This window comes from Podarcis gaigeae (assembly GCF_964106915.1).
Source record: "Podarcis gaigeae genome assembly, chromosome: 9".
Taxonomy (NCBI): domain Eukaryota; kingdom Metazoa; phylum Chordata; class Lepidosauria; order Squamata; family Lacertidae; genus Podarcis; species Podarcis gaigeae.
In genome coordinates this window covers 75,428,180-75,454,166 of record NC_139685.1, presented here as the reverse complement: position 1 = coordinate 75,454,166, position 25,987 = coordinate 75,428,180, and the positions used below count along the sequence as shown (strand labels likewise).

At 45.8% G+C, this 25,987-nt stretch overlaps 1 protein-coding gene across 3 annotated transcripts in view; it reads right to left on the bottom strand.

Annotated features, from left to right (window-relative positions):
* The window catches only part of ATRN (attractin), a 160,395-nt gene that overhangs the window by 65,331 nt on the left and 69,077 nt on the right, over window positions 1–25,987 (bottom strand). For all 3 annotated transcript variants that reach the window (XM_083756248.1, XM_083756250.1, XM_083756249.1), the window contains exons 11-21: window positions 21,356–21,440; window positions 17,575–17,795; window positions 16,556–16,677; window positions 13,787–13,925; window positions 13,152–13,333; window positions 12,176–12,392; window positions 10,412–10,597; window positions 9,294–9,533; window positions 7,380–7,517; window positions 5,585–5,678; window positions 1,167–1,219 (exon numbers count right to left, since the gene is read on the bottom strand). In XM_083756248.1, coding sequence (XP_083612374.1) covers window positions 1,167–1,219; window positions 5,585–5,678; window positions 7,380–7,517; window positions 9,294–9,533; window positions 10,412–10,597; window positions 12,176–12,392; window positions 13,152–13,333; window positions 13,787–13,925; window positions 16,556–16,677; window positions 17,575–17,795; window positions 21,356–21,440 — 1,677 coding nt within the window. The remainder of the gene's footprint in view (window positions 1–1,166; window positions 1,220–5,584; window positions 5,679–7,379; window positions 7,518–9,293; window positions 9,534–10,411; window positions 10,598–12,175; window positions 12,393–13,151; window positions 13,334–13,786; window positions 13,926–16,555; window positions 16,678–17,574; window positions 17,796–21,355; window positions 21,441–25,987) is intronic.

Sequence of the window (25,987 nt, the reverse complement as noted above, 5' to 3'; positions counted from 1 at the left end):
CCCAGACATGCACCTTCCTTCTCCTTCCCTTCACTCTTCTCCTGTGAACGGCACCTCTCTCCTTCCTAGAACCCTTCTGCTTCTTGCCTCTATAGGTTCCTAACCACCTTTTGAGAAGGCAAGAGCAAACTGGATATAATAGCAGTTGCACCTGCAGCTGAAACACCAGCCCCTCAAGCCAAGACTGAAGCCCGCTTTGTCAACTGTAGTCTAAAACGCTGAACTACAGCTCACCTAGGAACGGCAGCTATGGGTGCATCCATTTAGGGAAGTAGAAAGAGAGACAGACCCTCGCTCCAAGGGGGACTCTCACAAATGATCAGGCCAGGAGATGCCAGCCATTTTAGACCTGTGGGCACCCAAGGAAGTGTCGCAGGAGCCACACTTGCACGCTACGACTAAGCACACACTGCAACCTATTCTGTTGGCTACAACAGAATGCTGCTTTCAGATCTAATTTCAGCATGGAAAGGACTTGTGGGTGCCTGGGACAGGTGCACAGGTACCCCATGGATTAGAGAACCAACACACATTATTTATATAGCACAGTTTGTGTGTTTGGCATGAGGAAATGGCAATAGAAATTAGTGGAGGGCAGCGGGAACACAGACTGAGGGGTGCAAGAAGAACTGGAGGCAGAAAAGGAAGTCACTAAGGGGAGGGAATGAACAGACTCAGAGAGAATGGGGTTGCCCCTACAAATATACATACAGTCGTACCTTGGAAGTTGAATGGAATCCGTTCCGGAAGTCCGTTCAACTTCCAAAATGTTCAGAAACCAAGGCACAACTTCTGGTTGGCTGCAGGAACCTCCTGCAGACAATTGGAAGCCGCGGGTGCCCCATCTGACAGTCGGCTTCCAAAAATAGTTCACAAACCGGAACAGTCACTTCTGGGTTTGCAGCGTTCGGGAGCCAAAACGTTCGAGAACTAAGCTGTTCAAAAACCAAGGTACGACTGTGTGTGTGTGTGTGTGTGTGTGAGAGAGAGAGAGAGAGAGAGAGAGAGAGAGAGAGAGAGAGCAGCTCCAGAATAAGCAGCAGCCAACAGAGAAAGCAGCATGTTGTTCTCTCCTTTTTATATGCCTTTGAGCTCATTTGCAGCAAGCTGATGATGTACAAGTACCAAGTTTACGTACAGGCAAAAGAAAAACCATTTTCACTCACAGTAGCACGTTCCTTTGAGAGGATTGCCTTGGTATCGGTTTTCGACCTCACACCTAGAAGAAAGAGCATGAGCAATGTTGACCTTCTGCCTTAATTTTCCCTTGAGCTTGAAATTGTAATGTTTGTTTGTTTGCTTTTCTTTTAAGTCACATCCAGCATGAACCAGGAAGAAAACCACTTCTTATTAAAAATAAAACAGCAGCATGCAAAGAGACGAAAGAACAAACAACTCGGGACCAACAGAGGCGACGCAAACCCGGTGGAAGAGTAATGAAACTGAAATTTAGAACACATTTGAGAACCTTGCCACTAACTTTAAAAGTTGCCTAAAATAATCTAAGAAGCTAGCTGGGAATAAGCAATACAAGAAACCACAGGCGGTGGAGAGCTAGGGAAATGATGGTTTGTTTCACTACATGTTTTGTAGAGCATGGAAACTGTTTGAAGCAGAAACAGTTTATTTTTCCTGAGCATCAAAAAGAGAAACCAGGAGGGGGGGGGATATATTGTTCCTGGACCCTTCAGGACCAGCAGTTGTACGACGGAAGGGTCCAGCCTCCGGAAAGACACATCTATCTTTCAACTGGCATCTGGAGAGGGATCATCTCTTTCCTTCGTCTGCCAGGTAGCTGAACTAAAGGTTTTTGTCTGTCTGGAGTCCCTACTGAACCATACGATTAAAAGATACTAATAAACTGGGGGTTATCCACATCTAGCATATTTTTATTATTATTATTATTATTATTATTATTATTATTATTATTATTATTATCATCATCATCATCATCATCATCAATGCAGTCATACCTCGGGATAAATACACTTCAGGTTGAGCGCTTTCGGGTTGTGCTCCACAGCAACCCGGAAGTAACGGAGAGCGTTACTTCCGGGTTTCTCCGCTCACGCACGGCAGACGCTCAAAATGACGTCACACGTATGCGTGGAAGCGGCGAAACGTGACCCAAGCACACGCAGACGTGCTGTCGCGTCTTACATTCTGTTCTGGATGCGAACGGGGCTCCGGAACAGATCCCGTTCGCATCCCGAGGTACCACTGTACTCTGCCCATCCGCTCTGAAAAAGGAGGTAACATTTATGGCTGTGCTAAATGTTTCCTGTTTTTAATAATATTGCAGAGTCAAAACTACTGCTTTCCAAGCAGAATAGAAACTCCTACCCCATGTAGTTTTCTGTACTTTCTACTTTTGATAATTAAAAAAAAAACCCAATCCCTGTTCACACAGCACTGAACTAGATGACCCTTGTGGTCCCTTCCAGATCTACAGGTCTGCTATTCTACAACACCATCTTAATGTAGGCATTTATTTTATTTATTTCTAGCACCTATTTCCTGCTATTATTTCCCAAGCACTGCTGCTGAGACAACACGGTTTTCATTTCCTGCTTACAGCTTCTTTCTAGAGTGACCTCCAGGCAACTGGGCAGCAAAACGCAAATGTGCTAATGTCACAATGCTACATAATCAATCAGATTTGGCTATATGCCGATATCTCTCAGAGCAAACAAAGCCAATTAAAGAGTGTGAGCAATGCTTCGTAGACTGGTCACCCTGGTTATCACAGCCAATAATACATTATGTATTGAACGTGATGTCTTTGAGGACAGATGGGCTATTCGTGACCCTGCTTCTTCAGTAGGGGAACATTTTTACCCCTTCCCAGAGTCTCTCAACTGGTGGGTGGACTTTCAGTGCTGACAAAACAGTGTTCAAGCAAACACACCCACTCCTCAAATCTAATAATTTTCAGTCACATAATCCTGTAGCTCACTAAATCTTGAAAGCAGTGGTGGGAATAGATTCTTAAAATGTCTATTGTGTCGTGCAAGTAGCTTCATAGGACTCCTGACTAAGAGCAGGATCTTAGTTCCGCATCTCCACGAACCAACTTTTTAACAACAGGATTCAGGGTTTATAAAGTAGGATTGCTTTCTTTTTCTGAGCTGAAGAAGCCTGGGCAGGTTTAATCTCAATAGTCGGCTAAACGTTCAGTGTAAGAATCAGCTCCATCTGGTACACAGGCTGAGACCCTCCCTGCCCACAGACTGCCTTGCCAGAGTGGTGCATGCTCTGGTTATATCTCTCTTGGACTACTGCAATGCGCTCTACGTGGGGCTATCTTTGAAGGTGACCCGGAAACTGCAACTAATCCAGAATGCGGCAGTGGTGACTGAGAGCGGCCACCGAGACCACATAACACTGGTCCTGAAAGACCTACACTGGCTCCTAGTACGTTTCCGAGCACAATTCAAAGTGTTGGTGCTGACCTTTAAAGCCCTAAATGGCCTCAGTCCTGTATACCTGAAGGAGCGTCTCCACCCTCATCGTTCTGCCTGGACACTGAGGTCCAGTGCCGAGGGCCTTCTGGCGGTTCCCTCACTGCGAGAAGCCAAGTTACAGGGAACCAGGCAGAGGGCCTTCTCGGTAGTGGCACCCGCCCTGTGGAACGCCCTCCCATCAGATGTCAAAGAGAACCTGACTTTTAGAAGACATCTGAAGGCAGCCCTGTTTAGGGAAACTTTTAATGTTTGATGCATTACTGTATTTTAATATTTTGTTGAAAGCCGCCCAGAGTGGCTGGGGAAGCCCAATCAGATGGGCGGGGTATAAATAAGAAATTGTGGTTGTTGTTGTTTAGTTGTTTAGTCGTGTCTGACTCTTCGTGACCCCATTATTATTATTATTATTATTAGTAGTAGTAGTAGTAGTAGTAGTACTACCTGAGAACAGACTGCTGCATCAGGCCAATGGCCCCCCTAGTCCAGCACCCTGTTCTCACAGTGGCCAACCAGATGTCAGTGGAAAACCCGCAAGCAGAATACGGGCACAGCAGAAACGCTCTCCCCTCTTGTGGCTTCCAGAACCTGGCATTCCGAAGCTTTGCTGCCTCCATCAGTGCACCACACTGAATAAAACAGCACCATGACACATTCTGCTTCAACCATGTTACCCAAACCTGTCACCGCACCCCATCCAGTCCTCTGTTTTATTGTAGGCATATGCAGCAAGATGCCACTGCTGCATTAATAGTGCATTTGAAGTGGTTATCTATATATAATGCTCCCTCATTATTGAACGCACAATTTAACTCCACCCATCCCATTGGTGGGTGTTCACGCCACCCCCAATTCCACCTGCCCTTTTTTCCCTGGGGGCAGGTTGGTTGCCCTATAATGATAATAATAATAATAATAATGATGATGATGATAAATTTTATTTATACCCCAGCCTTCCCAGTTCAAAAACTGGGCTCAGGGCAGCTAACAACAAATTTAAAACACTTAATCATAAAAGCAGCACAAAATACAGTATAAAAACATGAATAACAATAAAATTCAAAAATCAAAAATCAATTTAGGGGAAATAAGCATTAGATAATCCCCAGGGCTAGCTGGCTGAATTGGTCCTACTTGGGCCAGTGAGGAGGCCAAGGGAGAATTAGCTGCAGGGTCTCAGAGTGGGTAATCTTCATAAAAGGGGAGGGGGAGAGAAGAGAAGAGAAGGGAAATAAAAGATCAGGCTGAATTCAAATTAAAGGCCAGGCGGAATAGCTCTGTCTTAGAGGCCCAGTAGGAAGGAGGTTAAATCCTGAAGGGCCCTAGTCTCATGGGACAGAGCATCCCACCAGGTCGGAGCCACCACTGAGAAGGCCCTGGTGGAGGATAGTCCATGAATAACCTTCCTTAGGGCCCGGGACCTCTAAACTATGGTTATTCATGGACCTTAAGGTCCTCTGCAGGGCAGACCAGGAGAGGCAGTCCCCTAGATATGAGGACCCTATGGAGTCACCGTGCTTCATTTGTACATTTTTGTGTTATTGCAATCAGGCTGCAGTGGCTGTGCTAAAATGTGCATGCTTGCAGAAAAAGAAACAGGAATGCCACCACATGGCATCAAGAAGTCAGGGATGGGGGGGGGGGTACAGCTACATGAGCTTCGCTTCTGGCCCCAAATGAAAGTCAGTTGTGCTCTGGTGCCAAGCCACCAGACTTTGATTTTTAAGCTTTTCTCTTTTTTTATGCTCAGGCTGTGATTACTCGCGAAACCTTTGCTCGTTCACACACACACACAAGCCACCCCCAGGAACAGGAAGCATCAACAGGAAGCACTTGGGAGTGGCTACAACACAAGTAAGTGGCTTTTATTTGGTGCCTTGAGAGGGCACCCCAGCGCTCTGGTGCAGCAAAGGTGGATCCCACACCCCAAGTTGGAACATTTGTGGCGTGGAAAGGTTTCAGTAGGGAGCTATGGGCCATGCACTGATTGCTCACAAAGCAGTCTGACTGCCCTGAAGCTTTCGTGGGCATAAACAGTATTGAAGGCAGTGTAGAACCACCCCAATGCCATCAAGAGCACAATGAATGGACAATAAAAAGGACATATGTAAAGGCTGACTCACAGCTGACACTCCTCTCCTTTGATTCCTTTTGTGGTGCAAAAACACTTCCCTGTGTTTGCGTTGCAGATAGAAGCATGGCCATTGCACTTGCAAGCTGAAAGATAAACAGATTTTTTCCCCTGTAAAATAAATACTGATGGATAAATTAACAAGCAATTAAGCTGTTCACATTGTGAGTGGCTTCCCACTCGCTTAAATGCCTTGAATGCGCATTTGCCGTATTTTTCGTCCCATAGGACGCTCCGTCTCATAGGACGCACCTAGTTTTTTGGGGGGGGAAATAAAGGAAAAGATTTTTTCCTTTATTTCCCCCCTCAAAAGCAGGTCGGGGAAACCAAACCAGGTCGGGGAACAGCGGGATGGCAGCGCTGCGCCTCCCTGCTGTCCCCTGAGCTTGTGGGGCTGGCCGATGTCTGCCCGGCGCGAGGTGCGCTCTGCTTCAGGGCGCTTCACCCGCCGGGCAGCAGGCTGCTATCCGCAGCGTGGGGAGCCCTGCGGAGAACTCCTGCAGGGCTCCCCACACTGCGGATATCTGTCTGGCGCGCGGGGCGCTCTGCTTCAGGGCGTCCCACCCGCCGGGCAGCAGGCTGATATCCGCAGCGTGGGGAGCCCTGCGGGATGTGGTCCCGAAGCACCGGGCGCCCTGAAAACAGAGCGCCTGACGCTCTGGGAAGCAGGCTGCTATCCGCAGCCTAGACACCCCTGTGGGAACTCCCGCAGGGCTGCCTAGGCTGCGGATGTCTTCCTGAAGCCTGGGGAGCGAGAGGGGTCGGTGCGCACCGACCCCTCTCGCTCTCCAAGCTTCAGCAAAAGCCTGCATTCGCCCCATAGGACGCACCCAGATTTCCCCTTCATTTTTGGAGGGGAAAAAGTGCGTCCTATAGGGCGAAAAATACGGTATGTCATTTATGACAGGACACAAAACACTGCTTGTTGCACAAATTTGCAAGACCACACTTGATTGAGTAGTACCCTGAATTTCATCTCTTCCCCTATACGGACAGACAGACAACCCCTGGGTGAGAGCTAAAACCAAAGGTAGTTCAGCAGCCTTAGCAAAAGGCAAGGAAGAAAGCAAGATTTTATCAAATTTCAGGCATGAATGAATGGCAAAGGGATCATCTCTACAGACTTAATGTCTTTGTTAAATGAGTCAATGATTGGGAAACGTGTTGCTCAGACTTTTGGTTCATATTTGAAGTAGACCTGCCACAACGAATATTATGATCCATACCCCTGTGAAATGCTTCTTTAAGTTCAGCTATATGACAGATGTAATAAAATATCACTGATGTTACACAGTTCTATCACTGGTAATTATCAATTATTCTGTAAGAGCACAGAACAGACACAGAATATGTATCAAGTGTAGAATTCAGCTTTCTGGTAATCTTAACTTTGCTTTTTAAATGGTTCCCACCCCTCGAGGCTGGGAAGATAGCCTTGAAAGTATGTAAGTGAAACCTGCTGAATTCTCTCCAAAAAGGCTAGATGAATAAAATTCTCAGTGTTTGGATGGCTTCAGTGCCATGGCAAAACACGAATAGATTATGCAAAGAAGCAAAACCACAGCATTCAGTGAAATCGTGTAAATTTGCTCATTTTGCGCAATTTACAAATTGCAGAAAATAGGTTTTCTTGGCACAGAATTTTGCACAGTCCACACACAGCCTCGATCATTATGGCCTGCATACTAGCTGTTAAAAAAAAAAAGGTCAGGCAAAAATAAATGGGGACCAGGGGAGGAAATGCAGTTGTTCAGCAGTGGGGAAGATGGATGGAGGACCCAACTTACGCTGACAGGTGCCTCCATTTGTGGGGTCTCCATAGTAACCGGAGATGCAGGTTTCACAGTGCTTGCCAGTCGTCAGGTTCTCACACCTCTCGCAGATGCTCTCATTGACACATCTACTGTGCCCGTTACACTGGCAGGCTAGAAAACAAAAAGGGACGCTCAGCACATCTTTCGCTCTCTCCCATCCATCTCGTTATTTGTCACCACAATTTTGATTGCTTGGTGTTTGGGGCTAAGCAGGTGGCGCTGTGGGTTAAAGCCTCAGCGCCTAGGACTTGCCGATCGAAAGGTCGGCGGTTCGAATCCCCGCGGCGGGGTGCGCTCCCGCTGCTCGGTCCCAGCGCCTGCCAACCTAGCAGTTCGAAAGCACCTCCGGGTGCAAGTAGATAAATAGGGACCGCTTACCAGCGGGAAGGTAAACGGCGTTTCCGTGTGCGGCTCTGGCTCGCCAGAGCAGCGATGTCACGCTGGCCACGTGACCCGGAAGTGTCTCCGGACAGCGCTGGCCCCTGGCCTCTTAAGTGAGATGGGCGCATAACCCCAGAGTCTGTCAAGACTGGCCCGTACGGGCAGGGGTACCTTTACCTTTACCTTTTAACAGCAAGTTCACACCAGACCAAGTGGTCTTGCTTCCCAGCGATCCAGGATAAGCTCCAGAGCATCTCAGCAGGGCTCCCCTTCCCAGAGTGGACTGGAGTGCACACATTCAGCAGCCACAACACTCAGCACTTAACTCAAATAATTCTAATGGACATTAGAATTAATGAAGGGAGCACATGCACAAATCTGCTCTTTTTATGTTGACTCATCTGCCCATAGACAAAGGCATTTCTACGTGTCGTTTTGTCTAACTATGCAGCATGAAATTCAAAGGATCATATCATCGTAATCTGGAAGCGAAACTCAAAATTATTTTTGAGTTTGAAACAGTTGTGCCCCCTTTCATATCTTGCTGGTGCTGAACTGCTTGATATCTGCAGCCACTGTTTCCTTTGATGGCCTCTGCTTTGGGAGACATCCCACCACCTCTATTCTTCCCCAGCCAGTTTGGGCTCCTGTTCTGAATGTGATGAAATCACAGCACAATCTAGCAAATCGGATTTAGCTATGTGCTGACATCAGTATATGAAAACTATCAATAAGGACACTAGCTTCTTTCTGGTCACAGTAAGCCTAGCCAATCATGAATCACTGGAAGAAGTGGGACATTTCTCTGCTCTTTCACAACACCAACTCTTCTCCCCCACGAAAAAGGAAAAGGAAAAAAAAAACCAGCCAAGGAAGAGAAGCTTTGCATACCAATAAACTGTTCTTTTCCCTGCCCCCATTTCAGGTGACATTAACTCTTATATCTATTTCTATTTTATTTTAACTATTTCCCATAAGGCTGCAGCAGGGGAAGATATGGGACTGCAGCTCTGGTGAGCGACTAGATCCATTGGGCTCTTCTTCCACCAACTGCTGAACTTCGACGTGGTCCTTTTAAGAACTTCATACCTTTAAGAACCGTTGTCTGAATTTGCTTTTCCCTCTGCCTTTCCTACTGCAACATGTCTTTTAGACTGGAAAACTGTGGGCAAGGACTGCCTCATTTATTATGGAGTCTTTTAACTAAAGAGAGGACTAAAAACACTATAAACAAGAAAACGGAGCGGCAGACTTCTCACATTCCCCTACATTATAAACGTAAGATTGCATTCTCTGAAGTTCTCCCTTAACACAGCTAACAACTCAGCACTACTCAGGAATAAGCTACCATTATCTGATTCCATTTTCAAGAAACTGCACACAATCACTGAAAGATTAAACAAATCCACCCTCTTGCCCCTGCCTACTGGGCAGACAAGAGGATCACTTAAGGGTTTTAAGAGAGAACTGATCTCCACATCAAATGTGCACTCCTAAATAAGTTACCTGGACAGTGAATAAAGGACCAGTTGTATTTGTTCTCAGCCAGGCACATGCTGACATCGAGGACAGGCTCTTGGTAGGATTTTCCTGTTGCTGGTGGAGGTGAAGGTGGAATCTTCACTGGACCTCTGGAAGAGCCTTCAATGCACTTCCCCTTGCCTGTATTACTGGGATCTGTACACCAGCCACAGCCAGGCTGCTCCAAACAGTGCCCACAAGTGAAGTAGCCAGAACAGTTTTCAGCTGCGGAGATAAAGAGAACTTCCAGGTTAAGGAAAGAAGCCCACCAGTGCTTTAAGGCTTCACATCCTGGGCTGGTTCACATGCAACAACAGCACACCAGGGTCTGAACATCCTCCCGCTTGCACACTGCCTTTTTCGCATTCTGTTTCAATCCTGGCTGGCTCCAAGAAGTCAGAGTTTGCTGGCTCCAAGAAGTCAAATATCAATAATGCAATCATAAATAAAGATGAATGGAATTTTAAAACAGGGCCTGGGTTGCATCTGGGTAGCCCGGTAAATACTGTGCAGGAAAACTGGTGTTGGAGGCTTCACCTGGAACTCTACCGGCTGGAGGCAGTAGCCTGGCAGGATGCAGACAAATGAGAGCCTGAAAAGTCCTACTCAGTATGGGGATCCTAACATATTCCTCTGGATTTAGACCTATGCAATTTGCCCACAGCCACCCTATTAATCTGGGGAGCAGCTTTGGGATCCTGTTGTCTTCAGTCCTACGACGAGCACACATACGAGTAAAATTCCTTCTCCAGTTCAACAGAAGAGCATATTAAAATCTGTATACCCCCTTCCTCCATAGATCTCAGGGCAGTTCGTAAAATACAGGCAGCAACCATTTCATGCAGGGGTTCTGTTCCCAGGCCCTGTGTGTGTAGCATAACACATATAAACACACCCCACCGCGTTATACCCCCCTTCTGCCATCTTCCAGATCCAAAAGGACCCTTTGTCAGCGACTGCACATCAATTGGATGGCCCCAAAATAGTCGCAGCCTGTGCATAAATATACTAGGTGCAGGAACCACTGGACGATACCACCCCCTTTCTGGAACTGCCCCTACACAACAACTGTTGAGATCCCCATCAGCCAAACGATTGCTTACGTGGACAGCTGCTCACGGTATGCCACTCCATGCACTGGCCATAAGGGAAAGAGGCCACATAAGCACTGGAGTCCACGCACTGTTTCTTGTTGCTGCACCACATACACTCAGAGTTGCTGCTGGTGCATTCGCTGCACACCGTTCTCAAGCCACAGGGGGTACGGCACTGCTTGGCACTGTGGTTGGCTGCGCATTCAACAACAACAACAAAAGGGGGGATTAGTGCAAGCAGCTTTTACCATAAGAGACATTTACAAGCCTTTTTCTTTTCTTCTACCTTGAAGCCAAAGGTAACACTACATTGCTGGTGAAAATAATCCAACTTTCTCCTCCTGAACCCCCAAAAGGCTGCCGAATCCTGACACTGCTTCTTGTCAGCATCACTGTGGTCCTTCCCATCCTTTACTAATAAAGCTCTTATCCATTAAGGAATCTCCTGTAGCCCTCTTGCTGACAGACCTCTTTCTGCAACCCGGACAATTCAAAACGGCTCTCGAGTTCAGCTCGGTGCCTGATTATCCATGTAATTTCCCCTCGAGGCTTTAGCCCTTGAGGTCACACTCTGCAGGAACGCCAAGGTTCTTCAAGATAAACCACAGCTCCCTAGACTTTAAAAGCTGGAGCTCACATTTTGATCAGCAGTGGGATGGTGTCAAAGGACTCTACAAAAGTAAATTATCACCACTCTGACAGTGGAACAGACTCTCTCGGGAAGTGGTGGACTCTCCTTCATTGGAGGTTTCTAAGCAGAGGTTGGATGGCCACCAGTCATGGATGCTTTAGCTGAGATTCCTGCATTGCTTCCTTCGTTCCTGAGTCAGACAACTGATCCATCTAGCTCAGTGTTTTCAAACGCTGACAGACAGCAGCTCCCCAGAGTTTCAAACAGGGGACATTCCTAGCTGTAGCTGGAGATGCCAGGGATTCAACCTCCAGATGAACCTGCAGACGGAACCTTCTGCAGATGAAGCAGATGCTCTACCACTGACCTACCGTATTTTTCACTCTATAAGACACACTTTTTTCCTCCTAAAAAGCAAGGGGAAATGTCTGTGTGTGTTATGGAGCGAATGCAGGCTGCGCAGCTATCGCTGAAGCCAGCAGAGCAAGAGGGAGAGCTGCGCAGCACCTCTTGTTGTGATGCCTTCATAGCGATGCACGATGAGGGATGGAAGGGAGCCCTTACGGAGCCCCTTCCGTCCCTCATCCTGCCTCTCTGGGAAGCCAGCAGACCAAGAGGCGCTGCACAGCTCTCCCTCTTGCTCTGCTGGGTTAAGCAAAGCAGCGCAGCACCTCTTCAGAAAAGTGGGAGGAAAAGAAGGGGCTCTGTAAGGGCTCCGTTCCTTTCCTCCTCCCGCTTCACTGAAGAGTGCCGCTTCGTCTCGTCCACCTCTTCCAATCTGCCCAGCAGGGACAACACTGCTAGGTGGCCAGCAGATACAGCTTCCTCAAAGGGGCAGACGGACCAGCGGCTCCTTAGCCTGACCCTCACTCCTCCTTCCTCTTCAACAACAACATTTGATTCAGAAATTTTTTTCTTCTTGTTTCCCTCCTGTAAAAACTAGGTGCGTCTTATGGTCAGGTGCGTCTTATAGAGCAAAAAATACGGTATGCCCGTTTCCCTTGAAATGATAGTCCAGTGTGTCGATATAAATCAACTCTAATATTGTGGAAGTAGGAGCCAACACTAATGCATCATTTTGTATTTGCATGCCACCAATAGCAATGGTCTCCACACATGTTCGTCACCAAGAGATATTTTACCAGGCCTTTCGCAGACGCTGCCATTGACTTGGTTGATGCATGTTGCTGCTTTCAGCCCTTGGTTGTTTGGCACCGCCAAGTAGCTGCAGAACCCAATGTCGCTCGGCTCCCCAGGCAGCCACTGGAGTGAGGTGTTCGTGAAGGGAGACATGTCTTCCCAGCACCAGTATGATATGTTGATCTTCCGCAGCCCAACCCAGGGCGTCAGGGCTTTCGGCTAAGAGGAAGGAGGGCGGTATGAGAGTTAAGGAGGAGCACACAGCCACCGTGTGACACACGGGCATTTTCAATGAGCAAAAATATGCTTTCTATTAAGGGATAGGTCTTGCTTAACACATAATGGTCTCTGGGCTGTCAAGATTCGAACAGGGTGCAAGTGAGAGGTAGCAAGCTGCTGAGTTTGCAAGCGAGAAGGTCATTAGTGTCTCTTCACAACCCCCTCATACTATCGCCAACTTCCTTCTCTAGCTCTCTGCCCTTCAATAGACATGCATGCTAATTGCGGCAAGTCTCATAGCTATAAGCATACTAGACAGTCAAACCCAGCTGCTAAAACGGAGCCCTAAAACCAGACAACAGCTTGTCAGAGACATAATGGCAAGCCTAGGTGGAAGGGAGGGGGTGGCACCGTGAGTGCCCCAAGGGGGATAGAGAGCACAGTGTCACAACTGCCCCACACTAATAAGATTATGGGTAGTTGGGTCTTACAAGATAGCTAGGTGTGGGTTCTCTGCATGTGGAACCAAGCCAGGTAAGCCCCAACTTTCAACTGCTAAAGTAGTCAAAAACCAAAAGCAGTTGCTTTTGGGGGATTAATATCAAAAACATAACATTGTACTGAGATGCCAACATTAGCCTTGGTTACAACCTCACAGAGGAATATGAATTTCAACAGCTCCCTTTGAAATTGAGCAACTCAACCTGAGCATTAATGCACACCCAGACGCAACTTCAAAGGGCATTAAGGATCACTCACCGATGACTGTGTTTTCTGGAGTTCTTTAAGAAGGAAATCCACCTTCTTCTGGGTGGTGAGCGATGCCAGAGCAGCATTGTGGCTCCGGCAGTTCAACTTTGCATTGTCGTAGCTATCTTTCGTTTGCGTGAGTCTCAGGCAAGAGTTGCCCACCAAGTGCCAGGTGGCCCCACAGATGTTCTCTGTAAAAAAAGAGGGGCAGAAGTTTCACTCTTGCCTCGCTTGTGGCGATCACCCACAGGGACTCAGGTGCCTACAAGGATCTCCAATTCACAAAAATATATATTTAACTCATCAATATACTATCATTTATTTAACTCACTAATAATAATAATAAAATTTTATTTATATCCTGCCCTCCCAAGCCGAAGCTGGGCTCAGAGTGGCTAACAACAGTAAAAGTAACACAATTTACATAAAATCACAATCAATTAATTGAAATACATTCTAAAATCAATTCATTCTAAAATCAATTCAGAATCAAATTAATGGCATTAGCTAAAAATAATGACAGTGCAATAAAGCAATGCAAAAAGATAGGCAGGCAGGTAGGCAGATAGATATTTTTCTCCATTTGGGAGCAAAAGGAAAGGGTAGAAGCATATGTGAATGCTACATTCAAGGAGAAAACATACCAGGCAAAGCAATGCATTCTTGATTCCGACCTTCCCACTGACAGTTCTGATCCAGGCTGCAGCTCTTACAGCTCGTCTTCTTGTTACAGTAAAAGGCAGGGTTATCCTTGGGGCAATTTTCAAATGCAGCAATGGGAGTCTAACAGAGACAGCAAAAGGGTACACTTTTTCCTTCACAACATACACAAGATGAATCAACAATTCTGCTAAAGAGACAACTGGGTAGATCTAGCCATGAACACACTCCTTTTGGCGCACCAAAGCCAGGGGAGTTATCTAAACTTCAGAAATCCCATTCATCCACCCAGCTTTGAGACCATTCCAGGCTTGGGTTTCATTAGAAGTTCCAGATGAGTTCCATCAGTTTTGCCACTGGTCGTCCCACTGAATAAGTTTTTGGAAATGCATTCAAAGTGTGCCTCCCAGGTGGTGACGGCCAAAGTTTCTGAAAACATTCAGGAAGCAACAGGGATTTTTAAAGGTGGCTAACTGCATTCCCAAAACACTTTGGGGCCCATATACTTTTTTCAGTGACTAAAAAGCAAGTTCTTCAGCTGTTGGGACCAGAAAAAGGAAAGAAGGAAAAGGGGGTCCTGAGGGTCAGGGTGTATGAAGAAAGCTTTCCAAATGCAGCTAAATCAAACAACCTGGCAAAGTAGCAGTCATGTGACCTTATTCCTCATTGCTTAGCTCAGCATTTGCTAACCTACTGCCTCCAGGTGTTTTTGACACTGGGTCCAGCCAGCACAGCTGTCCAAAGACCCATTTCCACCCACTCCATGAGCTTCCAGGCCAAAAGATGTTATCCAACAACATGAGCTAACAGTGTGATGCAGCAGCAAAAAAAACCCTAATGCTATTCCAGGTTGCATCAGAAGAAGTATAGTGTCCAGATCAAGGGAAGTCATAAAGGTAAAGGTGAAGGGACCCCTGACCATTAGGTCCAGTCGCGGACTCATCTCATCTCAGTTGCAGCGCTCATCTCGCTTTACTGGCCAATAGAGCCGGCATACAGCTTCCGGGTCATGTGGCCAGCATGACTAAGCCGGTTCTGGCGAATCAGAGCAGCGCACAGAAACGACGTTTACTTTCCCGCCAGAGCAGTACCTATTTATCTACTTACACATTGACGTGCTTTGAAACTGCTGGGTTGGCAGGAGCTGGGACCGAGCAATGGAAGCTCACCCCGTAGCGTGGATCCGAACTGCCGACCTTCCGATCAGCAAGCCCTAGGCTCTGTGGTTTAACCCACAGCGCCACCCGCGTCCCCTAAGGGAAGTAATAATCCCACTCTATTCTGCCTTGGTGAGACCACACCTGGAGTACTGTGGCCCCAATTTTGGCAAACTGGAACATGTGCAAAGGGTGGCAACAAAGATTATCAAAGGTCTTGAAACCAAGCCTTATGAGGAACGGTTGAAGGAGCTGGGTATGTTAAGCCTGGATAAGAGGAGACTGAGAGGAGATATGATAGCCATCTTCCAATATCTAAAGGGATGCCACATGGAAGATGGAACAAGCTTGTTTTTTCCTGCTCTGGAGGGTAGGACTCGAACCCATGGCTTCAGGTTACAACAAAAAGGAGATTCCGATTAAAGATCAGGAAGAAGTTTCTGACAGTAAGAGCTGTTTGACAGTGGGACGGACTCCATTGGGAGGTTGTAGAATCTCCTTCCTTGGAGGTTTTTAAGCAGAGATTGGATGGCCATCTGTCATGGATGCTTTAGCTGAGTTTCCTGCATTGCAGGGGGTTGGACTAGATGACTCTTGGTAGCCCGGTGCTACAGTTCTATGATTCTATGGCTCACAAGGTCTCGTCCGCACCACACCCCATTGCATGTAGTCCTCACTGTCCCTATGCCATAGGAGCCAGAGGCATCTCAACTGGAAAATGGCCCTTTAAAAAATACAAACAGGTCCTCAGAGGAAGACGGGTTGACAGAAGGTCTGGACCCATCAGCCTGAGACAACAGCCCTTTTCCGGCAAGCTCTTGTCACACTGATCTGTCCATGGTCCTGACAATCTGTGGTTAGCCTTCCTGCTGCAAGGGGTGCACAACACAGCACTGACATTCATTTATCCCAACCCTTACCCACGCGTGTGAACCTGAACACTGTATAGAACTGAACATCAAAAACCAAAATCCCCTAACTCAGCGGTTCTCAACCTGTGGGTCCCCAGATGTTGTTGGACTACAACTCCCATCATCCCTGAGCTCTGGCCTTGCTAGCTAGGGGTGATGGGAGTTGTAGTCCAACAACATCTGGAGACCCACAGGTTGAGAAAGGCTGCCCTAACTAAAAGGATACAAGGGCATAGGGAGGGTGAGGACGAATAAGGGACTATACTCTTTTATTGTAATAACGTGGAAAACCTAATATGCTATAGATAAGAAAGAAAGACAAGCAGAGCTACTGATCTAACACAGCCTGCATTGGAAGCATCAAATCAAAACAGGACAAGACAAAGGTAGGTTTTCATTGACGGAGTGGGGGGAGATTGTTGTTTGCACCCTGCAACGCTTCTCAGTGTGTGTGACTTGTGTGATTAGGTATAAAAAATAGAAGCGTTTTGGCAGAGTATACACAACCCTTTTGCTTCTCCCCACTCTCTCTACTAGGATGTTCATTAGTGAGCCACCGAGCACAACTGAAGCAGCCCAGCCAGAGCTACAAACTCCAACTGCTTGGCAAAGTCAGCTGCAGTCGCTGACATGCACTTTCTTGGCAGCAGACATAAGGGGGGGGGGAGGAAGCAGAAACCGTTACCTGGTCTTCTGAGCAGTTGCTGTTCCTCGACACACACTGGTCGGTGCACCAATGGCACCGGTTTGTGTTGGACGTGCAGCTGTAGCAGTCTGTTATCTGATCGCATTTGTCATGGTCCACAGCTGGTAAGGAAAAGGAAAGACCTGCATGACCAAATAGGGGCATTTCCTAGCCATCTCAAAAGGTCTACTTGCCCACCTCAATTTGGACACAAGCAACAGGTGTTATTATTTAATTAAATTTGCATGCCGCCCTTCATCCACAAATTTCAGGGCAGTTCACAGCATAAAAATACTAGGTAAAAACACAAAATGCATAACAACAACAAAAACAAAAGAATAACCCACCCCTGTCACTGGGCTATTCCATGTCAGACTGTAGCGGGGGACTTTCATATGAATGAATGCTCCTTTATATACATAAAAGGATACTCCACATTGTAAGTCACCATGCACATTAATCTTTTTTTATTATTTCAAAATATAGAGGAGCAGCTCTAAAATTCAATGAAGGGGAGCAAGAGGGGTGAGCCATGGGAAAATATGCATTTACTTCAATTGCACCTATGCAGCTTAGTTGCAGCAGGCAGGCAGTACAGTGGCACCTCGGGTTACAGACGCTTCAGGTTACAGACTCCACTAACCCAGAAATAGTACCTTGGGTTAAGAACTTTGCTTCAGGATGAGAACAGAAATCGCGCAGCAGCGGCGCGGCGGCAGGCCCCATTAGCTAAAGTGGTGCTTTAGGTTAAGAACAGTTTCAGGTTAAGAACGGACCTCCGGAACGAATTAAGTTCTTAACCAGAGGTACCACTGTAACTGCATCTCTGAACACTGTCACTGCTGGCTGGGCCTGACAGGGGTAGCTGTTCAGTGATATCTGAAGGGCACCCCCTACATTTTTCAACCCCAAAACCATTCCCCAATGCTACCAAACAGCCAGTGGAAACATCCCTAACCGAAGGCAGTGTCCAGTATGCCAGAGTAATAAAACCCGGTGGATCTGTCTGCAACACCTACCTGTCCAGCAAGGGCATTCCTCAGCAGCTTTTTGCTCTTGCTGTTCTGTGGCCAGTTCCCACGGGAGGCACTGGAGGGTGGAGCTGTTCCACACGCATCGGAGCCCGGGGCCTGCCGCCGAGCAAGAGGTTGCATTGCTGTAGGCTTCACAGCTTTCCGGGGTGTATTTCACAATGTCGCTCAACAGCAGGCTGTTAAAACCTCCAAATATGTACATATTGCTAACAAAGGAAGGAAAGGGGAAGGGAGAGATCAATGGCTTGTTCTTTACTTCAAAAGGGAGACCGTGTGAGACACTTCTAACCGGCTGATCCATGCACAGAAGCCGTGTTTGAAGATTCCTCTCAAATACTAGGCTCGTTTCCAATTACAGCACTCCCATTCCATGAGAAGTTGCCGGGTTGTTCAGGAACCCTTTGTAGGGCTGTTCACTGTTGACGGCAGGCGCCGGACCACTTGCAGCCCACTGGCCTTGTCAAGCAGGTAGCAAGCCCACAGGTGCAGTTGGGCTGCACTTAGCTTGGTGGGTTGCAAGTCGGCTTCCATAAAAGTAACATTTCTACAGAGTTCACCACTATCAGAGGGTAGCCAGGCAGCTCTTTATGGCACAAGAATCTAATATATGTGCTAGAAGCCACCCAGAGTAGCTGGGGAAACCCAGCTAGATGGATGGGGCATAAATAATAAAGTTGTTGTTGTTGTTGTTGCTGCTGTTAATAGCTTGCATTGCAACACTAAAAGAGTAAAGAGAGAGGCAGAAGGACTAATAGGAACTACTTAGTTCTACATGCTGTGTGTTCGTGCAACTGATTGCGCAAGTCAGGTGTTGGGAACCTCAAGCCCTCCAGACGTTGCACTGGCAATGCTCGCTGGGGTTCATGAGAGCTGATGAGGGCAACATCTGGAAGTCGAAAGGTTCCCTGGTATAAGTATATGGTCTGGTATGCAGTTCTGCAATGGGCATGCAAAGAATCTTAGGTGTTTTAAAAACCTACATCCAGTCTTCTTGGCTACTGAGAAGTTTGGGAAAGTTGCAGCTGGGGCTGGTGGACATCTTGGAAGCAGAAGGGCGAAGTCATGATGCTCATGGCTTCAGTACTCTGAATCATGGGTAGGCAAACTAAGGCCCAGGGGCCAGGGGCCAGGGGCTGCCCAATCCCCTTCTAAATCCAGCCTGCAGACGGTCCAGGAATCAGCATGTTTTTACATGAATAGAATGTGTCCTTTTATTTAAAATGCATCTCTGGGTTATTTGTGGGGCCTGCCTGGTGTTTTTACATGAGTAGAATGTGTGCTTTTATTTAAAATGCATCTCTGGGTTATTTGTGGGGCCTGCCTGGTGTTTTTACATGAGCAGAATGTGTGCTTTTATTTAAAATGCATCTCTGGGTTATTTGTGGGGCCTGCCTGGTGTTTTTACATGAGTAGAATGTGTGCTTTTATTTAAAATGCATCTCTGGGTTATTTGTGGGGCCTGCCTGGTGTTTTTACATGAGCAGAATGTGTGCTTTTATTTAAAATGCATCTCTAGGTTATTTGTGGGGCATAGGAATTCTTTCTTTCTTTCGTTCAAAATATAGTCCAGCCCCCCCACAAGGTCTGAGGGACAGGTCTGCTGAAAAACTTTCCTGACTCCTGCTCTAAATAATCTTTAAGTATCTCTTGGTTCATCACTTCCCTATCTCCACAATTGTTTTCTGACCCTGATCTATGCAGGCCACCCACAAGCCAGTTTCAATGTTCTTCCAGTCCTCCAGCCTGGGTCAAAAACTCTAAAGCCGGACTGAGCAATGTGTGGCCTTTCAGATGCTGATGGACTACAATTCCCATTGCCAATGGCCCTGCTAGCTGGGGCTGATGGAAGTTGGGAGACCAACGCCACCTGGAGGGCCACAGCTCCCTGCCCTAAATCTCTAGCCTATGTGGATGCAAAACTTGCATAATATACTCTGACAGCAGAAATACTGTGACGTGCAAAGTGCACAGAGCTCTTAATAACACTGCTGAGCATCACCTGCACACAAAGGAGGCCAGAGTTTCACAAAAACAGACTTTTTAAGTGAACCTAAGAAGTGTGAAAATTGTTTCTCTGTGTGTTTTAAGACAAAAGAGAAAACTGTGGCGGTACAGATTAAGTGACGGATGGCTGAAGTCAAGTGCGGTGCAGTAGATACAAAACAGAGTTCACAAAAGGGCCAGCAGTAACACAGAGGAGCAGGGAAACGGGTTTTCGCCCAGGAGAAGATTTAAGGCGGAGGCTCTCAGAAAGGCGATAAAACCATGTTGTTATGATAGGAGGTACATTAGCCAGCGAATGGGGTGGAAAAGCTGAGTTGGAAACTGTTGTTCAAAGCAAGGATGGAGGCAAAACTCAATGAGCTAAACAGTCATGTTTCAAAACTAGTAAAAGTACTTCTCCACAATTAACCCATGGAGCTCATTACCCAGGAAGGTAATAGCACGGCAGCTAGCATAAAACTGGCAATAAAGAACAAAGGGGGTGGGGAAAGTTTCAAGCCCACCACAAAAGGTAAGGTGTACTCTATACACATTGACACAACTGAGTGTAAGGTTGGGGAAGCATCCATGTTGTCATTTGCATACAGTGTGTTAATCTGCTGGGAATCTGGGAGCAAAAGCCAGCAGCTAAAATATTGGCCCTATCACTTAAATTTGACAATCCACAAGCGCCATGGATGCTGTTGCAATAGGAAAAGTGACTTGCTTTAATTAGACTTCAGACAAATGGCAGGTAACAGGTATGGGCACCTGAATTGACATGGACAACAGAGCAAGACAGCATCACCCCGTGTATCCAAGGTATCCAAATTTGTTTTGTCATTTGTCCAAAAGACAAAACTAATTTTTTCTTATACGCGACGTCTGCAGCAAGAATCCTGGTGGCTAAGTACTGAAAAGGGAATCAGTTACCCACTAAGGGAGAGTGGTGATGTAAGCTTTCAGAATATTTAGAATTAGCCAAACTGACAGATATAATAAGAGAAAAACCAAAAAGTGAAATGAAAAAGGAATGGGAGTGTCTAAATGAGTACCTTAAAAGCCAAGGTTCAAGGACAGAAATCTGGCTGAGTCTGGAATAACCTTGTGAAGTGAAAGGATAAGAAAGAGGGATTTATATCTAGATGCTAGGATAGAGGTGATAAGGAAAACAGGAAGACACAAGGAGAGATAAAGGAGGTGCTGTGGGATTGGTGGAAGTCGATGTTTGTTTTTCTTTTTAGTGTTTATATTATTAACTTGTGAAATATGGATTTGTTTTCTTTTTGTTTTTTTGGAATGTTGGTTTTTGTGTGTTGTTATTTTTTGATTTTTTGTGTTGTGTGGAAAATACTAATAAAATTTATAAAAAAATAAAAAGGTCAAGGAGGGAGCACGCAAGTACAAAAGCGCCATCCTTGCTGTCACATGGCTCCCTCTGCCCTCCTACCTGTTGAGGACAAACACTTGAAGCAATGAGCATGCTGCGCTCCTCTAGGCTCCCCACAGCAGACGTTTATCCTGAACAACAGGGGAAGGGCAAAAGTCAGAGCCCCACAGCCCCTCTGTGCTTGCGCTGCCCCTTCAACAGAACAGAGCTAATGGTATGGGCACGAGTGGCAGCTCTGTGCAGCCATCACAAGCAGCTGGTGCGAGTTCTGAGGTCCTGGTCGTGCAAGCAGGAGCACCTTCAGCCATGACCTCATGTGGTCGGGAACAGAAGTGCAGGATGAGACCCTGGCTCCCCTTCTCCCCACACCCACAAGCCATTCTGCCCTCTTACTTGTTGCTCAGCACAGCAGAGTGTCCAAATCTGTTGACGTCGTGAGGGAGGTCAGGTTGAGGCAGCACGGACCAACAATCGCAAGCTGGAATTAAGCAAGCCTCATTTCAGAGCAGTTCCTTCTGGTACATTAGCTGGCATTTTAGGCGGAACGGGGGTTTTTTTTTGTTTTTTTTGTTTTGCATTATTCCAAAAGCAATTCAAATGACAACACTAATTCATTAGCTATTCCAAAGAGCAGATAAGTGCTAAAGTGTTTTGGGAGACACATCCAGCCCAATCCCCGGTGCAATTTCTTAAGGAGACCCCACAAAAGATGAGAGTATACGTAGCTGCCATTATTTTCACTACTCGCCTCATTAACCGGTATGGCAGAACCAGCTTTGTGTTGTCTGCAACCAAGTACCTGCTCTGTACGGCCGGAAGAAGAAAGTCTAACCTGTGCAAAAGGTGTTTTAGGGCTAAACGGTATTATTAAATCCCCAGGGGGGGGGTCTGATTATCTTTTGCAACTAGATAAATTACTCCCCCACCACACACACAAATGAATGTCACAAGTAGCTAAGAGGGGTCCCTGTTCTTTCACTGGTTATTGGGTGAGTGGGCTCAAATCCATTTAGAATACTTTCTGCTTGCCATGGCTTTAAGGCAAGGAGGAAAGCAGCGCAATTCAAACCATCTCTTCATTCCTCTCTCCAAGCTGTCCTAATACCCCCTTTCACATCTGCTTAGATTATTCCCACACAAATACACACTTACCTTGGACGAAACTACAAAAAGTAAAGTACTTGAACCAAAAAGAAAGAAAGAAAAGGGCATCAGCCCATAAGGTTTAGCAAACACGCTATCTTTAGGCTATTGCCTCAAAGGGCTTCCTGTCTAGAGTATCATGTCTTTCACTTCCAGTGGTTCAAAATCTTTGGGGTCAAAAGCAACATTGCACCAGCCACAAATGTCTAGCCATTTAAATCCCTTGCAGAAATCAAGAAATTGTCTGTAATAATGAGGAATAATGCAGGAAAATGTGGAAGGAGGGGGAGGTTAAAACTGTTCAAAATAGAGTGGTACCTCGGGTTACATACGATTCAGGTTACAGACGCTTCCGGTTACAGACTCCGCTAACTCAGAAATAGTACCTCGGGTTAAGAACTTTGCTTCAGGACGAGAACAGAAATCGTGCTCTGGTGGTGTGGTGGCAGTGGGAGGCCCCATTAGCTAAAGTGGTACTTCAGGTTAAGAACAATTCCAGGTTAAGAACAGAGCTCCAGAACAAATTAAGTTCTTAATCTGAGGTACCACTGTACTGAATCTTTAAAAAACACACACAAAACCCAGCAAGGTCTGAGGCAGCTGCCATGAGAGGACCAGGATATGTGTTCTAATCTTAAAATGTATCTACCCAGGTCAGCTCTCAGGTAATGAGTCAGGGTGTGACCAGGAGAGATACTCACACACCCACAACAACTCAAGAAGGCTTTTAAGTGGGTCTGGTGATTGCTCCTCTTTACTTACACACACACAAACTCTTTCACACACACTACTTCCAGGAGAGGTGGAAGCACACAAGTTTGGAATAAGGAGAATTTTTAAAAGTTCTAACCACCAGATGGTTCACAGTCTATAGTACCATGCACACTAAAGGCAAATGGCTGGGCAATGGGAGGAAAGAGGGAGGAAAGCTGGATCTCAAGAGGCAGGCATTGATGCCTTGGCTAAAACAACATACGGCCTTCGTTAATGCTTCAACTCCAACAGCGCAACTGGCTTCTGTGGGTGCAACAGAGCTCCTTCTTCCTCTTCCTCTTCCTCTCCTGTCCCATCTAGCAGGTTCAGGAGGCACACAGCAGGGAGAGAGGAAATGGAATTCCTGTTGCACCACTGGAGCTACACATGAGTAGGAGCATTGGATGCAACCCACATTTTCCAACCCAGCCAGTTGCTTCTCGTAATACAAATGAACCACAACCAGGTGCCTCGCCCCAACAGCTGATCTGTTGCCCACTTCCTGGCTGTCCTGCCCTGCTACTTCCAAGGCTCCATCCTCCTCGGCCTACGCCTACTCCTCCCATCGGGGCAGCAACCGGTCCTATTTCTTCCCCTTTACACCCCCACATTACTGGTTATTCCGACTTAAAACTTCCCTGTAGTCAGTACTGCACCAGAATGTATTGCAATGCGTGAAAAGAAGGCACCAGCAACTGACATAAAAGAGCGGGGAGGTTTTGGACTCCCAGACCTGAGACTATATTACGATGCAGCATGCTTTACTTGGATCAAGGATTGGATCAAATTGGATAACAGCGACATTTTGGATTTGGAGGGATGGAACAACAGATATGGTTGGCATGCCTATCTAATTTATAACAAAGTGGCAGTCCATAAAGAATTTCTAAGCCATGTAATTAGAAATGCATTATACAAGGTCTGGGTGAGACATAGAAGGTTGTTAGAACCAAAAACTCCATGGTGGGTCTCACCGCTAGAAGTAATATCAGTTAAAAAGAAAAATACTACAGGAAGAATGGCAACTTACCAGCAGCTCCTAAAGGAAGAACAGGGCCAATTAAAACTAAGACCATATGACGAGGTGACCCAATACTGTACCACATGGCTTCAATATCACCAAATTGCACAAATATTTAACCAGGATAAAGTAATAGGATTTGAAAAAGAAGAATCAAAATTACAAAAAGTATTATTACAAAACTCAAAAAAATATATATCCAGAATGTATAATTTATTATTAGAATGGGAATTAAAGGATGAAGAAATAAAAGAAGTTATGATCAAATGGGCATGTGATATAGGATATGTAATTCGGCTGGATCAATGGGAGAAATTATGGAAATATGACATCAAATTCACGGCATGTTATACAATAAGAGAAAATTTTATGAAAATGGTGTACCAATGGTACTTAACTCCAGTAAAATTGGCAAAAATTTACAAATTAAAATCGAATACCTGTTGGAGATGTAAAAAAGAAATAGGAACAATGTTCCACATGTGGTGGGAATGCCGACCCATTAAACAATTCTGGAATGAAATCTATGAAGAACTCAAAAGGATGTTTAAAATATCTTTTAGTAAAAAACCGGAGGCATTCCTTTTAGGTTTAATTACAAATGATATCCCCGAAAATCAAAGGAAAATATTCCTTTATGCAACAACAGCTGCCAGGATGCTTATAGCTAAAAACTGGAAAAGCAGAAAAATTCCATCAGTGAAAGATTGGCAAATTAAATTTTGTGAATACATAAATCTGGCAAGACTTACAGCTTACATAAGGGGACAATCGGACCAGAAACTATTAAAAGAATGGGGTTGTGCTAAAGAGTATATGAAAAAACATTGTTCTGGAGTCAGTATATTGGTATGTAATGAGTGATGCTTTACAGGGTTAAAGAACAAGAAAAATGATGTAAAAAAGCATAAAGATGGAAGTAATCTAATTAGACACAACAATACAGTAAGAGTAAATATCTTTGGAGGTCTTAGAACAAAGGAAGGAAGTCAATTTATGTTTATGTATGTTATGATATGGTTTTGCTTTGTAGATGTGTGTTTTTTCGTTTTTGTGTATTCAATGTTTGTAATTTTTGTTACGATTTTGCATTGAAAATAAAAGCTAAAAAAAAAAAAAGAAAAGAAAAGAAAAGAAGGCACCAGCAAATGGGACAACGCATGCTACATTAGCTGAAATCATTAGAGCTCTGGCAACTTTGAATAGTTCAGGATGAGGCTTTGGCATTCAAGAATGGAACCCTAATACAGTTTGGACTAATGGCCCCTCGCCCTGCGGGATACTTTAATTGCCAGCAGAGGTTTCACTGATTTATTCTCTCTCTCTCTTTCCAAAAAAAAGTTCGGTGTGAGAGCATTTGATTTTTTCGCTGAACTGTTTAATGGGCACATGTGCCGTTCCAGTTTTTCAAGGCAGATCTAAGGGAAAGCGAGCCAGAAAGTTCAATGGTATTTTTGATCCAGGAGGCTGAGAGCTGCGAGGCCAAGGAACATATTTTTGTAGATTAGGAGGAGCACTTGAAGTGCTTCGACTCTGCTGCCTTCTCCCTCTTTCGCTGGGAACCAAGTAGAGAAAAAGCTAATGGTTTTGAGATTACCAAGAATTATTGCCCTGCTGACTTTGAACTAAGCCAACTTTTGAATTCCACCTCAGATCCACAAGAATGTATCAGTTTGTGTGCGCACGCACACATGTACTGTGAAAGAGGTTTGTGTTCTCGTAAAATCCAAGCCTGTACACAGGGAAATGGTTGCCAGGATTTCAGTGCATGCCAAGAGAAGAGGGAGACACAGCAACTGCATTATCGTGAAGGGCTTTTGATAGCTTCAGAGAGCTATGTAAGATGCTGGGGGGGGGGGGGCGTAAAGCAAGAAGATGGACGTTAAGCTCTTGCACAGAAAAGAAAAATATATTGCTGTGCTACAACATGTGGGCAAAAACGAATCATTCCAGAAATCCAGGAATTATGGTGAGGCTTCCATAAAAACTTAAATAGGGTATTAAGAGATGATCTAGATTTTATTCTTCGGTGTGTAAACTGATCCCCATCTTGCCTAAAGAAAAACAGCATGCATGTTATAGTTTTGTTAAATGCTGCCCTCTCCTGG